The 17,335-nt window shown below is 41.6% G+C and overlaps 2 protein-coding genes across 2 annotated transcripts in view; one reads left to right on the top strand and one right to left on the bottom strand.

Annotated features, from left to right (window-relative positions):
• The window catches only part of RNF144B (ring finger protein 144B), a 72,407-nt gene extending 64,142 nt beyond the window's left edge, over positions 1-8,265 (top strand). Inside the window, exons 7-8 of the mRNA XM_065912863.1 lie at positions 3,494-3,583; positions 4,748-8,265. Coding sequence (XP_065768935.1) covers positions 3,494-3,583; positions 4,748-4,888 — 231 coding nt within the window. The 3' untranslated portion in view covers positions 4,889-8,265. The remainder of the gene's footprint in view (positions 1-3,493; positions 3,584-4,747) is intronic.
• The window catches only part of TPMT (thiopurine S-methyltransferase), a 278,788-nt gene that overhangs the window by 238,191 nt on the left and 23,262 nt on the right, over positions 1-17,335 (bottom strand). The window lies entirely within an intron of this gene.

The raw sequence follows: 17,335 nt of genomic DNA, 5'->3' as shown, positions 1-17,335 counted from the left end.
GAGCCTTCTTCCAAGCTCTTAGCTTCCAGAGTCATTCCCTCTGGCAACAGCTGGGAAAACGTCTCTGCCTTTAAGGACCCATGTAATTAGATTGTGCCCTTCTGGATAACAAGGGCTAACCTCCCCGCCTTCTCCCCCACCTCTGCCCCCGTCTGAAGGTCTTTAATCACACTGGCAAAATCCCTTCGCCATGTAAGGTAACACATTCACACGTTTTGGGGAATAGGCCATTGGCATCTTTAGGGGAGATCCCCTGAGTAGAAAATGGCAACCCACTCCAGTGTTCTTGCCTGGAAAACTCCATGGCCAGAAGAGCCTGGTGGGCTACAGTCCATGGGCAAAGAACATGAACTGAGCAACTCGGCACAGCACAGCACATCTTTAGGGGAGCAGTTATTCTGCCTATCACAATTAGACTGCTTTTTTTCTTCCTGGAATTAAGGAGAAAAGCCATTCAGATCAGTGGTGTCTCTTAATTACTATCTCATTCATTAGCGTGACAACAAGATTGTTACCACTCCCTCAGGGTTCCCTTCCCACATAAGGGATCTGGTCTAATTATTCTCTTCCCCCACTGTTCATGAGGTTTGTCTTCTCAAGTTCAGGTGCAGTTCCATTCAGTCCAGTGCTGAGGCTAATGATAACCTCAGGGTTAAAAGGTAATGTGAAGAATTGGTGAGAATCCTATTGTTTTCAATTCTAGTGTTTTACAGTTTGCAGTGACATAGTCCCTTTAGATATTCCCTATTTTGGCAGTTTGTTTATAGTTATTCCCTATTTTGGCAATTTGGACCTTTAAAATATGTTCGTATCAGTGTAAGCCCTCAGTCACAGTTGGATGGGTGGCTATTCTTTTAGAAATTTTTTGTTGTGAAAGTGAAAGTCGCTCAGTTGTGTCTGACTCTTTGTGCCCCGTGGACTATACAGTCCATGGAATTCTCCAGGCCAGACACTGGAGTGGGTAGCCTTTCCCTTCTCCAGGGGATCTTCCCAACCTGGGGACCGAACCCAGGTCTCCCGCATCGCAGGCGGCTTCTTTACCAGCTGGGCCTCAAGGGAAGCCCTTTAATTGCTTTGTTTGCTTCAGTTTGATTTGTGTCCGTCTTTAGTATTATACATACTCAGTGAGTGCAGTTAACATGGCCTGCATCTTGGCCACCACATGCCTGGTTTTTAACTGGAAATAAGATAAGTTATTTAGGCTGACGTCTGTGAGTAAGAATCTTAATCAGCTTGATGTCAGGGTTTCAGGAAGGCATATGCATTGGGGAGGAGAAATTTGACCTTTTAGACTCTGGAATCTTCACGACTAAGGTTGACAGACAGGTTTTCATTCTATTAAAAAATGTGACTTATTATAACCCCTTGAATTACAATGAAGTTTGAGTTACAATGATGTTTGATATTTGAGACCTCTCCTAATTCCAGACGAGTGATACTCTGGATGAGGGTATGACTCATGATTGTGTACCCCTCATGCTTTACAAATGAAACAAATCCCTTTTTTTCCCTTCAGGTTTAACCCGCATATTAATAGGATTCACATCCATGAGGAGGTTGAGCCCATGAGGTTCTCTTTAGGAGGCAAGAGCCAGATCGCTCCATCCTTTGGCTGAAATGTGTTTTGGTAATGGTGTTGCAAAGAACACAGTATTCTGTCACTTGTTCTGTTCTGGTACGCGAGGTGAAATGGTACAGGCGTAAGATTGCTAGGTACACAGCATCTTTTTCTGGTCACTGTGTTTTGAGGTCTCATTTTCTTGGCTTTTAGCCAGGGACCATTGGCTTGTGGGTCATGATGTTTTTCTGTAGACAAGTGTTCCATGTCAGATGATGGTGTTGGTCTTTGTTTCTAGGGAAGTTTTAGAGCATCGGTCTAGGGGAAGGGGGATTGTCCACAAGCCAAGCCTGAGACCGACACCAGAAAGAGTGATTTTGAATTTTGCTGTGGGGAGTTGGGTTTGTTCCCGCCTTGATTCTCATCTCCACTGTTTCAGAGGATGAGATAGTCTTCATCCTCTGCTTTGGGATCCTCAGAGACTTATCCCCTTCGGTTCTATCTTCTCTCTCCTATGACTTCAGCTTCCATTCCCTGCTCTCTAACCTACCCACGGCTTCAGTTATGTCCCATTTAAAAACAAGAAACACTTTTCTCAAGCCTGCATCTTTCCCTTGCTGCCATTGTGTTTCTCTCCTTCCTTTAGAAGCTAAGCCTCAAAAGAGCATAATCACCTCTAGCTGTTGACACTCCAGTCATTGCAGTGACTCAGATTGGTCACCACCCTGACTGTGTTTTCTCAAGGCTTTGAGAGATTCCTTTTGGGTAAAATCCAATGGATACTTTAGTCCTCACCTCACCTGGATTCTCCACTGCCTTTGACATCTTGATCACCTCTGTTCCAGTGAGACCATCTCCTCTGATTTCCTTTCTTCGTTTCTGGTCACTGCTCAATTTCCTTTCCAGGTTCTTTCTTGGTCTACTCTTTTGTTTTCTCCCAAATTCATGTAGAATAGTCACTTTATTAGTCAACGTTATCCAGAGAGACAGAACCAGTAGAATAGATAGGTGGGTAGATAGATAGATTGATTCTTGGGATTTAGCATAAGGTATTTGTTCACATGGTAATGGAGGCTGAGAAGTCCCATGAGCAGCTGTCTGTGAGCTGGTTGACCCAGGAAAACCAATGGTGTCCTTCAAGGCTCAGAGAGCAAGAGAACAATACTGTATATTCCAGTTCAAGTCTGAATGCCTGAGAAACAGAAGTGCCGGGGCAGGAGAAGATCAGTATTCTAGCTGAAGGCGTCAGGGAGACAGGAATTCCCCTTGACTTGCTCTTAAATATGTGTGTTCGGTAGCCTCCCCCTGGGTAATCTCATCTACTTCCGTGGATTCTTCGGCCCAAGGACACTGCTTCCCATGTCTTCTCCCCAGAATCCAGATCTGTGTGATCAGCTGCCTTTGGAACAGCCCTGCTTGCATGTCTCAAGTTCAACACGTCCAAACTGTGGCCGTCATCTTCCCATGTTGTCACTTCAACCAAGTCACTGCCTCCTATCCAGTGCTTCCCCCTCATCTGGGGTTTCTTCTCCCTGTTTCCCCATCCTGTTAGTCACCTACATAATTCTGCATGACTATTTACTTCTCGTCGGTCTCAACCACTGGCATGTTATCTAAGCTGGTTTACGACAGAGCCTTTTCACTGTCTCATTCAAGCTCCTTTCATTCTATACTGCACTTCTACTAGAGTTACCTTTCAAAGATAATCAGTCAGGTCATTAATCTTCTTTAGAATCAATAAAGAGTCTCAGAGACTATAATCTGTTTTCACGCAATGATTTATAAAACTACCGAGTATCATCTAGGAATTGTCACTCGGGAGTTCTTAGAGGCCATCTTTAATTTTATCCACTGAGGTGATTTGATAGGGTTAGTACCCATCTCTCTATTCAAAAACTGTGTGTTTATCAAAACCTTTCTCTTTGTTTTTTTCAGAATGACATTTTCCTCAGACACTATGACAAAGGGCCATGTAGAAATAAGCTCGGCCACTCAAGAGCCTCAGTGATGTGGAACCGAACACAGGTACCCTGACCTTAAAAGGAGCATAAGAGAAGCCAGACTTTGAATGGGTTGAAAAGCCCACCTACTCAGTTTCCCCCTCTATTCCCTTCTTACTCACCCCAGCCTGAGAGGTTCTGGGGAACTTCTGGGCGTGAAGTTAATCCATGAGCCCAATCTCCTAGAGGAGAAGTGGAGAGTCAGGGTGACAGAGCAGATAAGAATCAGGTTGGCCAAAAAGTTCGTTCAGGTGTTTTTGTAATACCTTATGGAAAAAACCCCAGCAGAATAAAGGCAAAGGCGAATGCTCGTCCCCCCTTTAAAAACTGGTAGAATGAATTCCCTAGAGCCCTCTGAGACATGTTTGCGATGAAAGGCAGAGGTCTTAAAATCCCATGAGCTGTGTGGGGCTTGGAAGCCTCTGTACATACTGTTGTGTGTTTACGTGGTAGGTTCAAAGGGAGTCCTGATTTATTTTTAAGAGTTTTTCATGTTCCTTTTGAGGGAGTTGGTGTTCATAGCCTCGTAACCATTATTAACATCCCTCTGAGGATGTTAACGTTTCCTCTGAGACTGTTGAGGAAACACGTAGAGAGGTACCCAACACCAACAGTTCGTGATCCCGCTGAGCTTGCGCCAGAGCCTGCGTTAGCATTTGGTTTGTCCTTGGTGCCTCTGCGGTTTATATCCAGTTCAGACCATTCCTGGGCACTGGATGGAGGGTCTCATATTTGTAACTGCTTCACGTGCCTGAGATGGTGTCTTAGTTCAAACCGCTGTAACAAATGACCATAGAATGGAAGACTCAAACCACAAATTTATTTCTCGTGGTTCTAACGACTGAAAGTCTGAGATTCAGGTGCCGGTGTTGTTGGGTTCTGATGAGGACACTCTCTGTGGCTTACAGATGGCAGTCTTCTCACTGTGTCCTCACATGGCAGAGAGTAAAGGACAAACCAGCTCTCTTGTGTGTCTTCTTATAAGGGCGCTAATCCCATCATGAGGACTCCACCCTGATGTCCTAATTACTTACCAAGGTTCCCATTTCCACACATCATCCTCCTCTTAGGGATTAGAGTTTCAATCTATGCAATTTTGGCAGGGAGCAAGAATAGTCCACAGCTGATGATGGAGTATACACATAGAAAGACGGAAGTGCTGAAATAGGCGTTTCTTCTACATTTCCAGGTGGTCGGGATTCTCGTGGGGTTGGGCATCATCGCCTTGGTGACTTCGCCCTTGCTGCTTCTGGCTTCCCCATGCATCATCTGTTGTGTCTGCAAGTCCTGCCGGGGCAAGAAGAAAAAGCACGACCCGTCCACAACCTAAAGATCTCAGTTCGTGTCCATGTGCCGCAGGTGTCTGGGTTATACGAGACTGCAGTGATAAAGCCCCACTTAATGAACTCACCTCCTCCTCCCTGCCAAACTTTGGAAGTGCCTCTGTGTCCAGACTTTGAACTCACCTTCCCACCTTTGGCATCTGTAAAGGCCAAGCGCTCATGCGTGTGTTCCTGTGTAAAGAGAACCCGGGTTCAACAGTCCAGACTCTGTCTGTGGAGTGTGTTGAGAAGCTCTGGGTTGATGAGGAGAAACTAACACATCATCATGTTATCACTCAAAGGCTTCCCCAGTGGACTGTTCAACTTCCAGCCAAATCCATGGAGCCTGCACGAACACTCGGTATAATAAATGCACTGCCAACTATGACGACACACACTCTCACTGAGAAGCCAGAGTCTGTCCTGGGTTGATTTGACCATCACAAGAAGCATGAGGAAAACCTCCTGTAGGGAGGGGAAGAATAAGACTGTTTAAGGGGAAATTCTTGTAAGAATTGTTATTCTTATAAGAATTATAAGAGGGCCGCTTATCTTGGGAGTTGATATGGTAGTTCTGCCAGCTACTGGGCGTGCTGATTTCGCCAGTAAGTTGGCAGAAACACAATAGGTTTCTCCTCTGTGATCTCAGCTTCAAGCCAGAGAGACTGCTATGCCAAGGGAGTTGGCCCTTCCCAGGAAAAGGGCTGCAGCAGGTGAAACCGTCTGGTCTAATTTAGCATCTCTCCCCTGAGTGATCAACTTTGCCTCCAGCCAGTAGCGGTGGTCTGCAGGATTGTTTAATATGAAGTTTGGGTAAAGTGGCAGAGATTCAAAATTGTCATCATAGGTATCAGGGACCTTTCTTGAGCTCTCTGTTCATGTGCCCAACAGATTTAGCATTAGACCTACAAGTACACACCAAGAGTGAATATGAAAGTCATAGATATATCCAGAATCTATGTAACTTGCCGCTTAACTAAAGTTTGAATCCATTGGGCATGAATGGATATCTCCAATAGTACACACAAAATATGTGTTTACTTGAAACCCATTCTGTCTTCTGGGACTAATATGGTTTATTATAAATCAACTTAATTTTTTTGCATATTATATATGTAAATTTTGGTTACAAGTGCATTAAGTTACCCAAAGGTTTCAACTCATAACTCTTAAAGCAGTACTCAGTACGATGTGCCATGTCAGTTCGTAAAACACAGATTGATATTCAAATTGTTTGTGTATTTTCGAACACAGTTCAGCGCGGGCCTATTCCCAGCAAAGTGTTGCTCTTTCAGCCTCTGTTCGATCTGAGTACCTTTTGTATGAACAGGGCACTGATACAACAACAAAAAATATCTGAGAAACAAAATGTCCATAGTTTCTGTATCTTTAACACTTTGTATCACCTCATGGTGGCTTATTTTTCCTGTTGTACCATCAGTCAGATTTTGAATAAACGAGTTTTGAAAAGACAGTACCTTTTACTATAATTGCCATTGGCAAAGTAGCCTGGTACTTCATGAGAACCATGTTAAATATTAGTGGACGGCTCTTTCTGAAGCTCGGAGTGCCACGTCAGGACCTGGGATATTTTCTGAGGTCACTGGATAACTAGACTATTATATTGCTGCTATCCCTGACCTGTTATTACAGAATGATGCTTTGCCTATGTAAGGGGTTGTATTCTAAGTGGGGATGTGTATATTAAGGAACTTTAATTCACAAGTACATATTGATATCCGATGTATGTATAACACATCTGTTGGTTGTGTACATTTTTATTTACAGTTTGTATAGAACATAGATGAGAACTCTGGGAAAAGTTTTGAATGGCAACCCACCCCAAACTATTTTTAATCATTCATTAGAGATTTCTCGATAGTGTCTTTATTTTCCTTTGAAACTGTAAATACTTCAGGAAAAAAAAATCAGTATCTTCTTCTATCACTGTGTTTCGTACTAGTATAAATATAAATGGACATAGATTTGAATATTTTTCTTTGTCTTACACTGCCTCATTTAGTACAGGGCATTTACAACTGCTCAGGGGATCACAGGGACTCAACTGAAACTGAATTTTTGTATCAAGAATGTCGGTCATGGCAATGTACTCCCGCATATTAATACACTCTCCAAGCTTGGATCCACGAAGAATCTTTAAACAGGGGCTGATTTCACATAACCTAAAGTGCTACACTATCAGAAGCAGAGCTCTGGAATTTGAAGAAAAGGTAGAAGAAAGCATTAATGGTGTTTCCTTGGCAAATTGACGGAGTATGTCTTCTCACAGAAATACTATGAAAGAATTAGCTTACTTTTTTGTGGGGAGTGGGGAGTGTTTGTCCAATAGATTTAAAATAACTGGATTTAAAATTTTAAATGTTGAAAAGTGCCTGAAAATGGGTGACTTCTTCCTTAAATCGCTCAGCGGTTTGGCTTGTGTGAGACTGCGGAATCAACAGGAACGGGTTGGTTAGTTAACCCAAATATATCTCTGTTGCATCAGAGGGCAAGCTGCAAGCCAGTCTAGAGATTGTGTTTATAATGGGGAAAGCTGACAACTTTGATAACAGAATGATGCTTTCATTTTGTATAACTGGCCAGAGAAAGGGTTGAATCTTGTCTCCTTCCTGTTTGTCAGCTCTGTCTTTTCCTAGTGATTCTCTGTCTGTTCTAGGAAGAAATATGGGTCTATTTAATGATATTTGGATGTCGTGGCAAAAATCTCTTTGTGTTTGGAGTAGTGTAGTCCATTTGAAACAGAAATTCAAAAAATCCTTCACTGCATTGTCATCTGGAAGGAATAACTCAGCATCCAGGTGAGGTAGGGAGGTGAAGAAGAAAACCATATGGAAGCAAATTTTAGAACCTTAGGCACCCTATTTGTTCATGCCATGAATGTTTACTCCTGACTTGAAATCGCTAGTTTGAAAGAGGCCTTTGAAAAAACAAACAATTTACAGTATAAATTTTCTTGTAGCCGGCATCACAGAAATCTTACCTATTCAGGTTTGAAAATCTATGTTGGTTTGAATGTTAATCACTGTTTCTTAGAACCCCGAATTGTCTCTTAAAAAGTATACAGAATCTAAATGTGTATTACTTTAGCCTTCCCTACACAGTGCTTTTAAAAAACTGTTCATAAATGGATACCTTCATGTATATAGAATGTGTGTATATGTGTGGTTTGAAAGAGTTTCAGAATGCCTTAGATGAATAACATTTTATAAAACTGTTACAGTGGATATCTATAGGCTATTACATCTCTGTTGATTCATTATCCAAAAAGTTTTGTTCTGTATTTAAGAAATTGTTGTTGTGTTATATTTTTCCAAGTATGTGAAAGGAAAATACCTGGCCTCTCTGGCCCCAATAAATGTGGAGCAGGAAATCAAGTGTGTTATTTTTTGTTATGGTGCGTAGCTCTAGACACGTTCAGTTTTATCGTGAAGGAGCCAACTGGGTCACTATTAAATCTCAAGTTTGGAATTCAAAAAAGTAACTTCTGTAATACCATATGTGGAAGTAACTCTTGCTACCTTTTTGCTTAAAAGAAGTAAGAGCAAGTGTGATGGCTTCACTCACTGCAGACTTTATTATTTTATTTCACTGCAGGAAAATTGCTTTACAGTACTGTGTTGGCCTCTGCCATAGGGAAAGTCACTCAGTCGTGTCCGACTCTTTGCGACCCCATGGACTGTGTCCATGGAATTCTCCAGGCCAGAGTACTGGAGTGGGTAGCCATTCCTTTCTCTAGGGGATCTTCCCAACCCAGGGACTGAACCCAGGTCTCCCATATTGTGGGTGGATTCTTTACCAGCTGAGCCGGACAAGGGAAGCCCAAGAATACTGGAGTGGGTATCCTATCCCTTATCCAGGGGATCTTCCTGACCCAGGAATCAAACTGGGTCTCCTGCATTGGAGGCAGATTCTTTACCAACTGAGCTATGAGGGAAGCCTCTGCCATACATCACCATAAATGAGCCACAGGTATACATATGTCCCCTCCCTCCTTCCAGAACCCCCCTTCCATCCTACCCCATCCTACTCCTGTGGTCACAGAACACTGGGTGGGGCTTCCTGTGTCACACAACAAATTCCTACTAGCTATCTGTTTTAAATATGGTGATGTATACATTTCCATACTTTCTCAGTTCATCTCACTCCTTCCCTCACTGTGTTCATGAGTCTGTTTTCTATGTCTGCGATCCCTGTTGCAGACTTTCTTGTTGTGTGTGTGATATTCCACACTGCCAATGCACAGGCACTGATTACTATCCAGAAAAATAACCAAAATAATTTAGGTCTTTGATGATCCTGATAAAAAATGCCGCCAGGCATCAGAGCTATTAGTTCTGTTAAATTTGTGCTGGGCTCTGTGCACTTTTTCTAACCTTCTAAAAGTCTGTTAGAAGTATGTGTTTTCTTGTTATAATTTTTTAAAGAAAGGATTTACATGTGGAGGGTTAACTTCAGGTCATTTCCATTTGATTAGTATTCAAGGCAGGGCTAGCCTGAAGTTGAATGCCAGAAGCTGGTTAACAACTAGAACTTGTGTCTCTGCAAAACTGGAAGCTCACATTCTTATACTGGTGTTGATGCCTTTTTATTGAATGTTATTTGCTTCTCATATAATATCTGAGTTGGTAAAGGATCCATCTGCCAGTGCAGGAGAGGCAAGAGACATGGGTTCAGTTCCTGTGTTGGGAAGATCCCCTGGAGTAGGAAAGAGGAGTCTGGTGGGCTATAGTCCATTGGGTCACGAAGAATTGGACTGTGTGTGAGTGACTGAGCGCGCGTGCACACACACACACACACACACACACAATACCTGAGTACAGAGGTTTACAATTGACTTATAATTCAAATTTCATTTTCTAAACATTCAGCTTGGAGGAAATCAATAAGATCACTTAAAAACACTTTTGGGTTATGATTTCTTAATTTGCTTAATCGTCTCCTAAAATGTGAACATTATTTCCTTTTTAAAATGTCCTTATTATTTCCTGAACTTGAATTTGCATTCCCAAAGAATTATTGAATGAACCCTTTTTTACAGCAGTGATTTTAATTAACCCCCTAACCAGCAAATTCATTGCAATGTAAATTATGAATCAAGTGAGTTAGGAGGAGAATTATAATAAGGTTTTCCTGTAATTCAATTATTTTCATTTGTTAGATAATCTAGTTTTTTAGACCCTAAAGATAGCATCCAGTTCTACATTATGAGAAAAAAATTAATTTCTTTGAATAATTTAATAGCAATTACAGTATGTTTTATTTATATATTTTTGCATATGCTTTCTAAAGAACTTTTGAGAACAGTATTATGAAATAAATGGAGCAGATATTGGATCTACTTCATAGAGAAAGCAATGGTTTTGTGTTCCTGTCCTGCCAGGGGTCTTACTACTGATAAGTGGCAGTTAGAAAAAGAATGTCAGAGGAGTTCCCTGTTGGCCAAGTGGTTAGGATCCTGGGCTTTCATTGCTGCAGTCTGGGTTTGATCCCTGGTTGGGGAACCGAGATCCTGTAAGCAGTGTGACCAAAAAAGAAAAAAGAATGGCAGACTACTTGCAAGTTGTTTAATGTTCCTTCATCAGTTGGTAATTCTGAGCTTACATTTACTCTGAAGTCTGTGAGTCCCAAGAGCATGTCCTCATCTTCCAATTATCTGTATCAGTGGAATTTACTGTTAAAGAGAATTTATTAGAATCTGTGTTCTGGTGTGTCTGACAGCATATCTATGGCAAAGGGCCACCCCCTGAGATCAACCCGTCACTCCTTGGGGTTCAGTGAGAAGAGAGGAGCAGGAGACAGGAGGCGAATGGTGATTCCTTAGAGAAAGAATGCAATGGCATATATCTGACTTGCTAATATTGGAACTAGAATTATATAGCTGGGTCCATGTGCTTATTCCAAAAGCCAAAGTGTTTATCTCTTCCCCACAAATACAAGGTACATTGTCATCAGTTCCTTTCAATGTTTACAATCAAGACTCAAAAGTGATTAAGTCAGATCCAGATCTTTCTCTATTAACGTTATTAACTTGTACTCTAAAGTGGATTTGTAGCCTAGCATTAAATAAATCAATTGATGGGCAGTTTCAAAAGCAAGAAAAGGAGCTCTAAAGAAATTAATGAATTTCAGAGCTATGTAAAGAAGTTCTTTGAACTTCATTTTCCACATAAAGTTTGTCTTTCAGTTTTGTCAGTTTTCCTTTTTTATGTGTATTAAAACTAGGATTGAGGCTTTTGATGAGAAGCAGATTAAGTCTAATGTTAGCCATTTTATCTTGTGGTTCCCTAATGACCTGGCATGATGTGAGGGGATATATTTTCTTTTGAGGGGAGTGGATGGGTGGTTGACATTTATGCTATTGAACATATTTAAATAAAATGAACATGAAGATTTTCTCGAGGTGTTTTGAGACTTTTGATTATTCATCAGCCCTGGCTGAATTTTTTTGAAGTCAAGCCAGTTTGTTTAACTAAAAGCAAACAGGTCCAGAAATCCACACCCTGCCCCACGTGGTGCGTTCCAAATTCCAGCCTGGTTTTAGGACTTATGCACCACAAGGGCACGTGAACAAACTTGGGAGAGTGCTGAACAATCTGTGTCGCCCTGGGGCATAGAATCCGCAGGCAACATCGTCTGACCTCTCTGCCCTCCGCCAGTCCTGGCAGTGTGGGGCTGGGGGGGCAGACACCTGCCTTGTCAAAATTGGCTTCAGTTCCAGCGTGGCTTTGCTCTTCACCGGTGGTGTGATGTGGGGCCAACCGCTTATCACATGGTGTCATTTCATCCGTCTTAGCTCAGGTTTCGGAGGACAGGTTGAGATCACTAATGTCAAAGTGCTTCTAAATGTTCTTTGTTTGGAAGGGGAGAGGAGGGAGCCAGTGTACAGTCTGTTCTGTGGCTCTGAGTTTGAGTGACGAGTTTGCACCCAGACACTTTCCAAAGGAGAAAAGACCTGGGATGCTGCTGCTAAGTCGCTTCAGTCACATCGCCTCTGCGACCCCATAGACTGTAGCCTGCCAGGCTTCTCTATCCGTGGAATTCTCCAGGCAAGAATGCTGGAGTGGGTTGCCATGCCTTCCTCCAGGGGATCGTCCCAACCCAGAGATCGAACCTGCGTCTCTTATGTCTCCTGCATTGGCAGGCAACGTTCTTTACCACTATGTTCCAAAGGAGAAAAGAGAACTGGGAGGGGGTTCCCCAAAACACATTTCAAGCTTGTGAATGTGTGTTAGTGGGGAATGACTTCCTCAGGAAATATGTTGTCTTTTTAGATTAAAAAAAATTCCTTCACGTTGCTTTTTCACGAATAGTTCACAAGCATTTAGCTGATTTTGTGCTGTTAGAATGGGAGATGCAGAGAGAAAAATGCAGAATCCACATCTGTACAATGAATCTTTTTCTGGGGGTGGGGTGGTTTATGGTAAAAGCTTGCATTTACAACATGCTTCATGGTGGGTAAAGTACTTTCAAACACATTTCCCTTGACTCTTCATGCTATTCTAGGAAGTAAATATTAATATGCCCCTCCTCCGATTTATAGATGGGAGCAGAGACTCAGGGGCTATGTGACATGGCATAAACTCATAAAGTGGGTTGGCAGCAAAACTGGAATTTGAATCCACAATTTGCATGAGCCAGCCCAGGGCCTCTTAGCATTATCTTAATTTTCAAAATCGTGTCTTAAAGCAACACATTCATTAATCTCAGTTTCTGTATATTAGAAATCTGGCATGATGTAGTTGGTTCTCTGCCCTGGCTTTCACTGGGCTTCAAGAACACGGTGTTGGCCCAGGAGTGTTTTCATCTGGGGCTCAGGGTTCTCTTCCAAGCTCACGGGTTGTTGGCAGAATCCAGTTCCTTCTTATACCTTCCACGTGCCCTCTGTCTTCAAGCCACATCGAGTCCTTCCCATAATTCAGATCTCATTGACATCTTCTTCAGCTGCATCTTTCTGACTTCCATACTTTTAATTTTTCAAGTGGCCAATAAGAATGCATTTGTCATTTTCAATAGGAAATTTGACTCTTTGCTGTTGTTTCCCTGTCCCAAGCAGTTTGCCGGTATGATCGCATCAGCTGGAAGAAACCAGAAACTCAGGGGAAAGTTAAGAGCAATATCTAGCTTTCTGAAGGGGAAGTGTTGCTCTGAAGTTTCAGTTAAGCTTGGCATGGTCAAGGTGTTAACTGTAACCTCGCTTCTGGCTGGCGTGCTGGGAAGATCTGCTTGGTATTTACATGAAGCAGATTTTTCCACATGGGTTTAGAAAAAAACCTGATCTCATCTTTCTAAACAAACCTTCAGAGGGTTGATGATTGGACTGGATCTTGTGTTGGATTCAGGAAGGACAACTTTCAAGAGTCAGCTTGAAGTACAGCAGGGTGATTCCACCCAAGTCAGACATATAAAGACTAGATTTCAGTTAACCAGCTGTTGAAGTTAAGGTCACCACCTCTTCCCTTTTCCCACACCAATACAGGAGTACAGACACTGACCAGATGCTTTAGATGTTTTTAAGTAGAAAAAAATTTCAGATGTGATTTTCTGATATGCTATTCAAATGCCATCTGCAGATAAATAGAAGAGATTAAAGAGTCTTAAGTTATAAATGAGGGGTCACAAGAGTATGGTGCAGGATCAATTTTTAGGTCAGTACAATAGAGTCACTCAATATAATGCCTCCTCTGTCAAGAAAAAAATTCTCTGGGAATAAAAAAAGAATGGTCATTTTTCCAACTGGAAATGGAAGACTAGAGGGAGGTATGAGAACTCTACCAGTCCCTTCCAGCTTCAGACAATTTACAATTTTTCTTGGCCTCAGTTTCCTTATCTAGAAAACTGGAAGCCATTGCTTTCTAGGTGCAATTCAAATCTAATCTTCTGTGTTAAGATGGAAAAGATCACCAGCACTCACTGTGAGTCCCACACACATGAATTGTTGCTGTTCAGTCGCTAAGTCGTGTCCGACTGTCTGTGACCCCATGGACTTTAGCACCCCAGGCTTCCTTGTCCGTCACTGTCTTCCGGAGTTTGCTCAAACTCCTGTCCATTGAATCGGTGATGCCCTCCAACCATCTCATCCTCTGTCACCCTCTTCTCCTTTAGTCTTTCCCAGCATCAGTCTTTTCCAATGAGTCAACTCGTCACATCAGGTGGCCAAAGTATTGGAGCTTCAGCTTTAGCTTAAGTTCTTCCAATGAATATTCAGGACTGATTTCCGTTAGGATTGACTGGTTTGATCACGCTGTCCCAGGGACTCTCAAGAGTCTTCTCCAGCACCACAATTTGAAAGTATCAATTCTTCGGTGCTCAGGTTTCTTTAGGTCCAAAAAGGAAATACTTTATGGTCCCAAAGGGAAATTCTCCTTATTAGGCAAGGAACTGGTAATTGCTGGAAGAAGTTTCCAGGCACAGTTATAGATGATTCCAGAAGCATGTGAAATACATTACAATTTTATTTAAAATAAGCAGATTCAAAGAACAATGGTTGAGCTTTATAGGTTTGTTTACAGTTCTTGATGACAACAAAAGTTGTTTGCAGAATTTTCAGGGATGTGTTTCCTCTAGTATTTATATTAAAACCATCAGAACCTTAGTATTCTCATTTTAAGCACACAATAGGCTATTATTCTGAGTGTGTCAGTCAGTCTGAGAATTCTTTCCAACATTCAGTTGCTTGGTATTGATTAACTTTTCTCTATGTTTCCTATACACATGGCACATTCTGTAAACTGAATTAAATTTAAGGTACATATGTATACATGTTAATAGATGGTATATAAGATAGTATATAGACTGTATAACTACCTATCTATGTATCTGTTATCTGTGTGAGTGTGAATGAGTAGTAGATAGACAAGTGGATGAATGGGCACACCTACTTAGGAACAAAGAAATTTTTATTCAGACTTAAATAATAAATTTTGTTTTCAAAGGTAGAACACAAAACCACTTCTGGTTTTCAAAAATAGTAGAGTAAAAAGCAAAAGTTAGGGAGTTTCCTGGCAGTCCAGTGACTAGGATTTAGTGCGTTCACGGCTGTGGTTCCGGGTTCAGTCCCTGGTTGGGGAATTAGGATCCTGCAAGCTGCATGGTGTGGTCAAAAAATAATAATAATATATTAAAAAAATAAACAGTAAAAGTTAAATCAGTGTTCAAAAGTGCTTTAAAACTTTGGTTTTTAAATAAAATGTGTTCATTTTCCCAAGTATTACTTGAAACCACAGTAAGGTGTTCTTATAGATGATTACTCCCATTTGTCACAAAATGTTTCCATGTAGGGCTTTTAATATTTGAGATTTAAGTTTGAGAATGGTTACACTACAACTCATTTCTAATACTTAAATCTGATGTCAAGATATAGTATAACCAAGCAAGTAAAAAAAAGATTTGAAAAAAACTTCAGGCTTAGTTTCTATTATCCATTTTAATGAAAACAAAAATGTGTGTTGATTGCATCTTAAAAATGATAGGGAAAAAAAGGGAAATGATTGTATTCTTTCCTTATTACTTATTCATAATCTACAGTGTTTCTCCAATATTTCCACGTAAAAATCCTCAACTGATATAAGAACGTGAACTCACCCCTGGAAGGAAAAGAATGACCAGAAATCATTGTCCAAAGTGAACCCCTGAGAACTAGAAACTTTTTGACGTCTCCTGTGTCACTTTTTAATTTTATCTTTGTTATGCCCGATGTCCGAATCCCCGAGTGGGAAGAGAAAAGGCTTCCAAGACAATGCAATTCGCAAAAAAAGAGAAGTTTAATACTGACTCGAGCCAGGGCCTTCTGCCCCACCCATCACAGTGGTGCAGGGTCAGAAAAAGCCCCGAGCCCAAGCTGTTAGCAAATTTATAAGATATGCATAAGCAATTAGTAGCTGGCTTAAGCGGATTGGTTACATGTTTGCAAAGCAATTCTATTGGTACAGACTTTCGCGGGGTTTTTCAAACCTGCGCATTCGCGGGCTTTTCAGCTCTCCCTTTGTTTCTTACTGGGCGCATATTGATTGGCTGGCTCCAGGTTACCTGATGGGGGTAGGGAATCTTACCATTTCGGGGGAAGCTAAAACTTAGCTCCAGGCTGCCTGTCATGGTATTAACCCTGGCAGCCTCACAATCTTTACCATAATCTGCTCCATATTATTTTGAAGATGACATCGTAAATTATCTAAGCAAAAGCCTAAGTGAAAGTCTCTTCTTAAAAAAAACCTTTACCTTGCTTCCTCCAGGACCTCTCAGGGTACCCCTGGGGTACACCTCAGCCTGTTTGAGAAGGATGGCAGACCTTGAAGAAAGCAAGGCTATTAGGCTACCATTCTCATTACAAAACACGCATCCTTTGTACAAACCAGTGTGACCATCAGTTGCTTAAAGTGACTTAGATTAGGAGAAAGAACATGTCAGGCTATCAAAAGATGAATGACTATATCAGCTCATGCCTGATAAATGCCAGGTGAGAGGCAGACATATATGTGAGGAGCGTATAGGGGAGGACAGATGTTGTTGAAACTTTTTGGTTAGGGCTTTATACAGACAGTCCTGGATCCGCGCTGTGAAAGGTTGTCAGGATTGTGATTGCAAAGGAGGAGACAAGGGCATTTACAGAGAGGGGACATGATGGGAGCAAGGCGGCTTGGGGAGTGATAACTAGCCTGATTAAATGGAAATAATGCACTTGTAGAACAGAGAACCAGAAAATGACGAAGAGAAAAGGACTTTGGGTTCCAGGCTCAGGAGTTGGTGGGTTCTTATTTCAGCAGGGAGCTGAGTAACAGTTCTGAGCCTGAGGGATGATATGTGCAAAGGTACACTTTAGCAGGTTCGTCTGACAGTCCTGGGTTGGTTGAATTATAAGAGAGAAAGCTAGAAATAGCATCACCAGTTAGGAGGATGGGCTTCCATGGTGGCTCAGCTGGTAAAGAATCTTCCTACAATGCAGGAGACTTGGGCTCGATCCCTGAGTCGGGAAGATCCCCTGGAGAAGGGAAAGGCTACCCACTCTTGCCTGGACTCCTCCCACTTCTCCATGGACAGAGGAGCCTGGTGGGCTACAGTCCAATAATCTGTTCCATATTATTTTGATTTCATTTTGAAGATGACATCATAAATTATCTAAGTGAAAGTCTCTTCTTAAAAAAAAAACAAACCTTTATCTTGTTTCCTCCAGGACCTCTAGCGTACCCCTGGGGTACCCCCAGCGTGTTTGAGAAGGATGGCACAATGAAGAAAGCAACCCAAGGAGCCTGGTGGGTTAGTTCGAAAAGAGTCGGACGTGACTGATTTAATGAAGACCTGGTCCAGAGTAGTGTCTGCAGAGAAAGGAATTAAAAAAAAAAAGAAAAAGAAAATGAGAAAGATATTAAACATATAATTCAATAGCATTTTGTTATATATATATATAATTCAGTAGCATTTTGATGGTTATATCACCTACA

Source organism: Muntiacus reevesi, chromosome 20 (genome assembly GCF_963930625.1).
Source record: "Muntiacus reevesi chromosome 20, mMunRee1.1, whole genome shotgun sequence".
Taxonomy (NCBI): Eukaryota; Metazoa; Chordata; class Mammalia; order Artiodactyla; family Cervidae; genus Muntiacus; species Muntiacus reevesi.
This window is presented reverse-complemented; position numbering and strand designations above follow the sequence as displayed.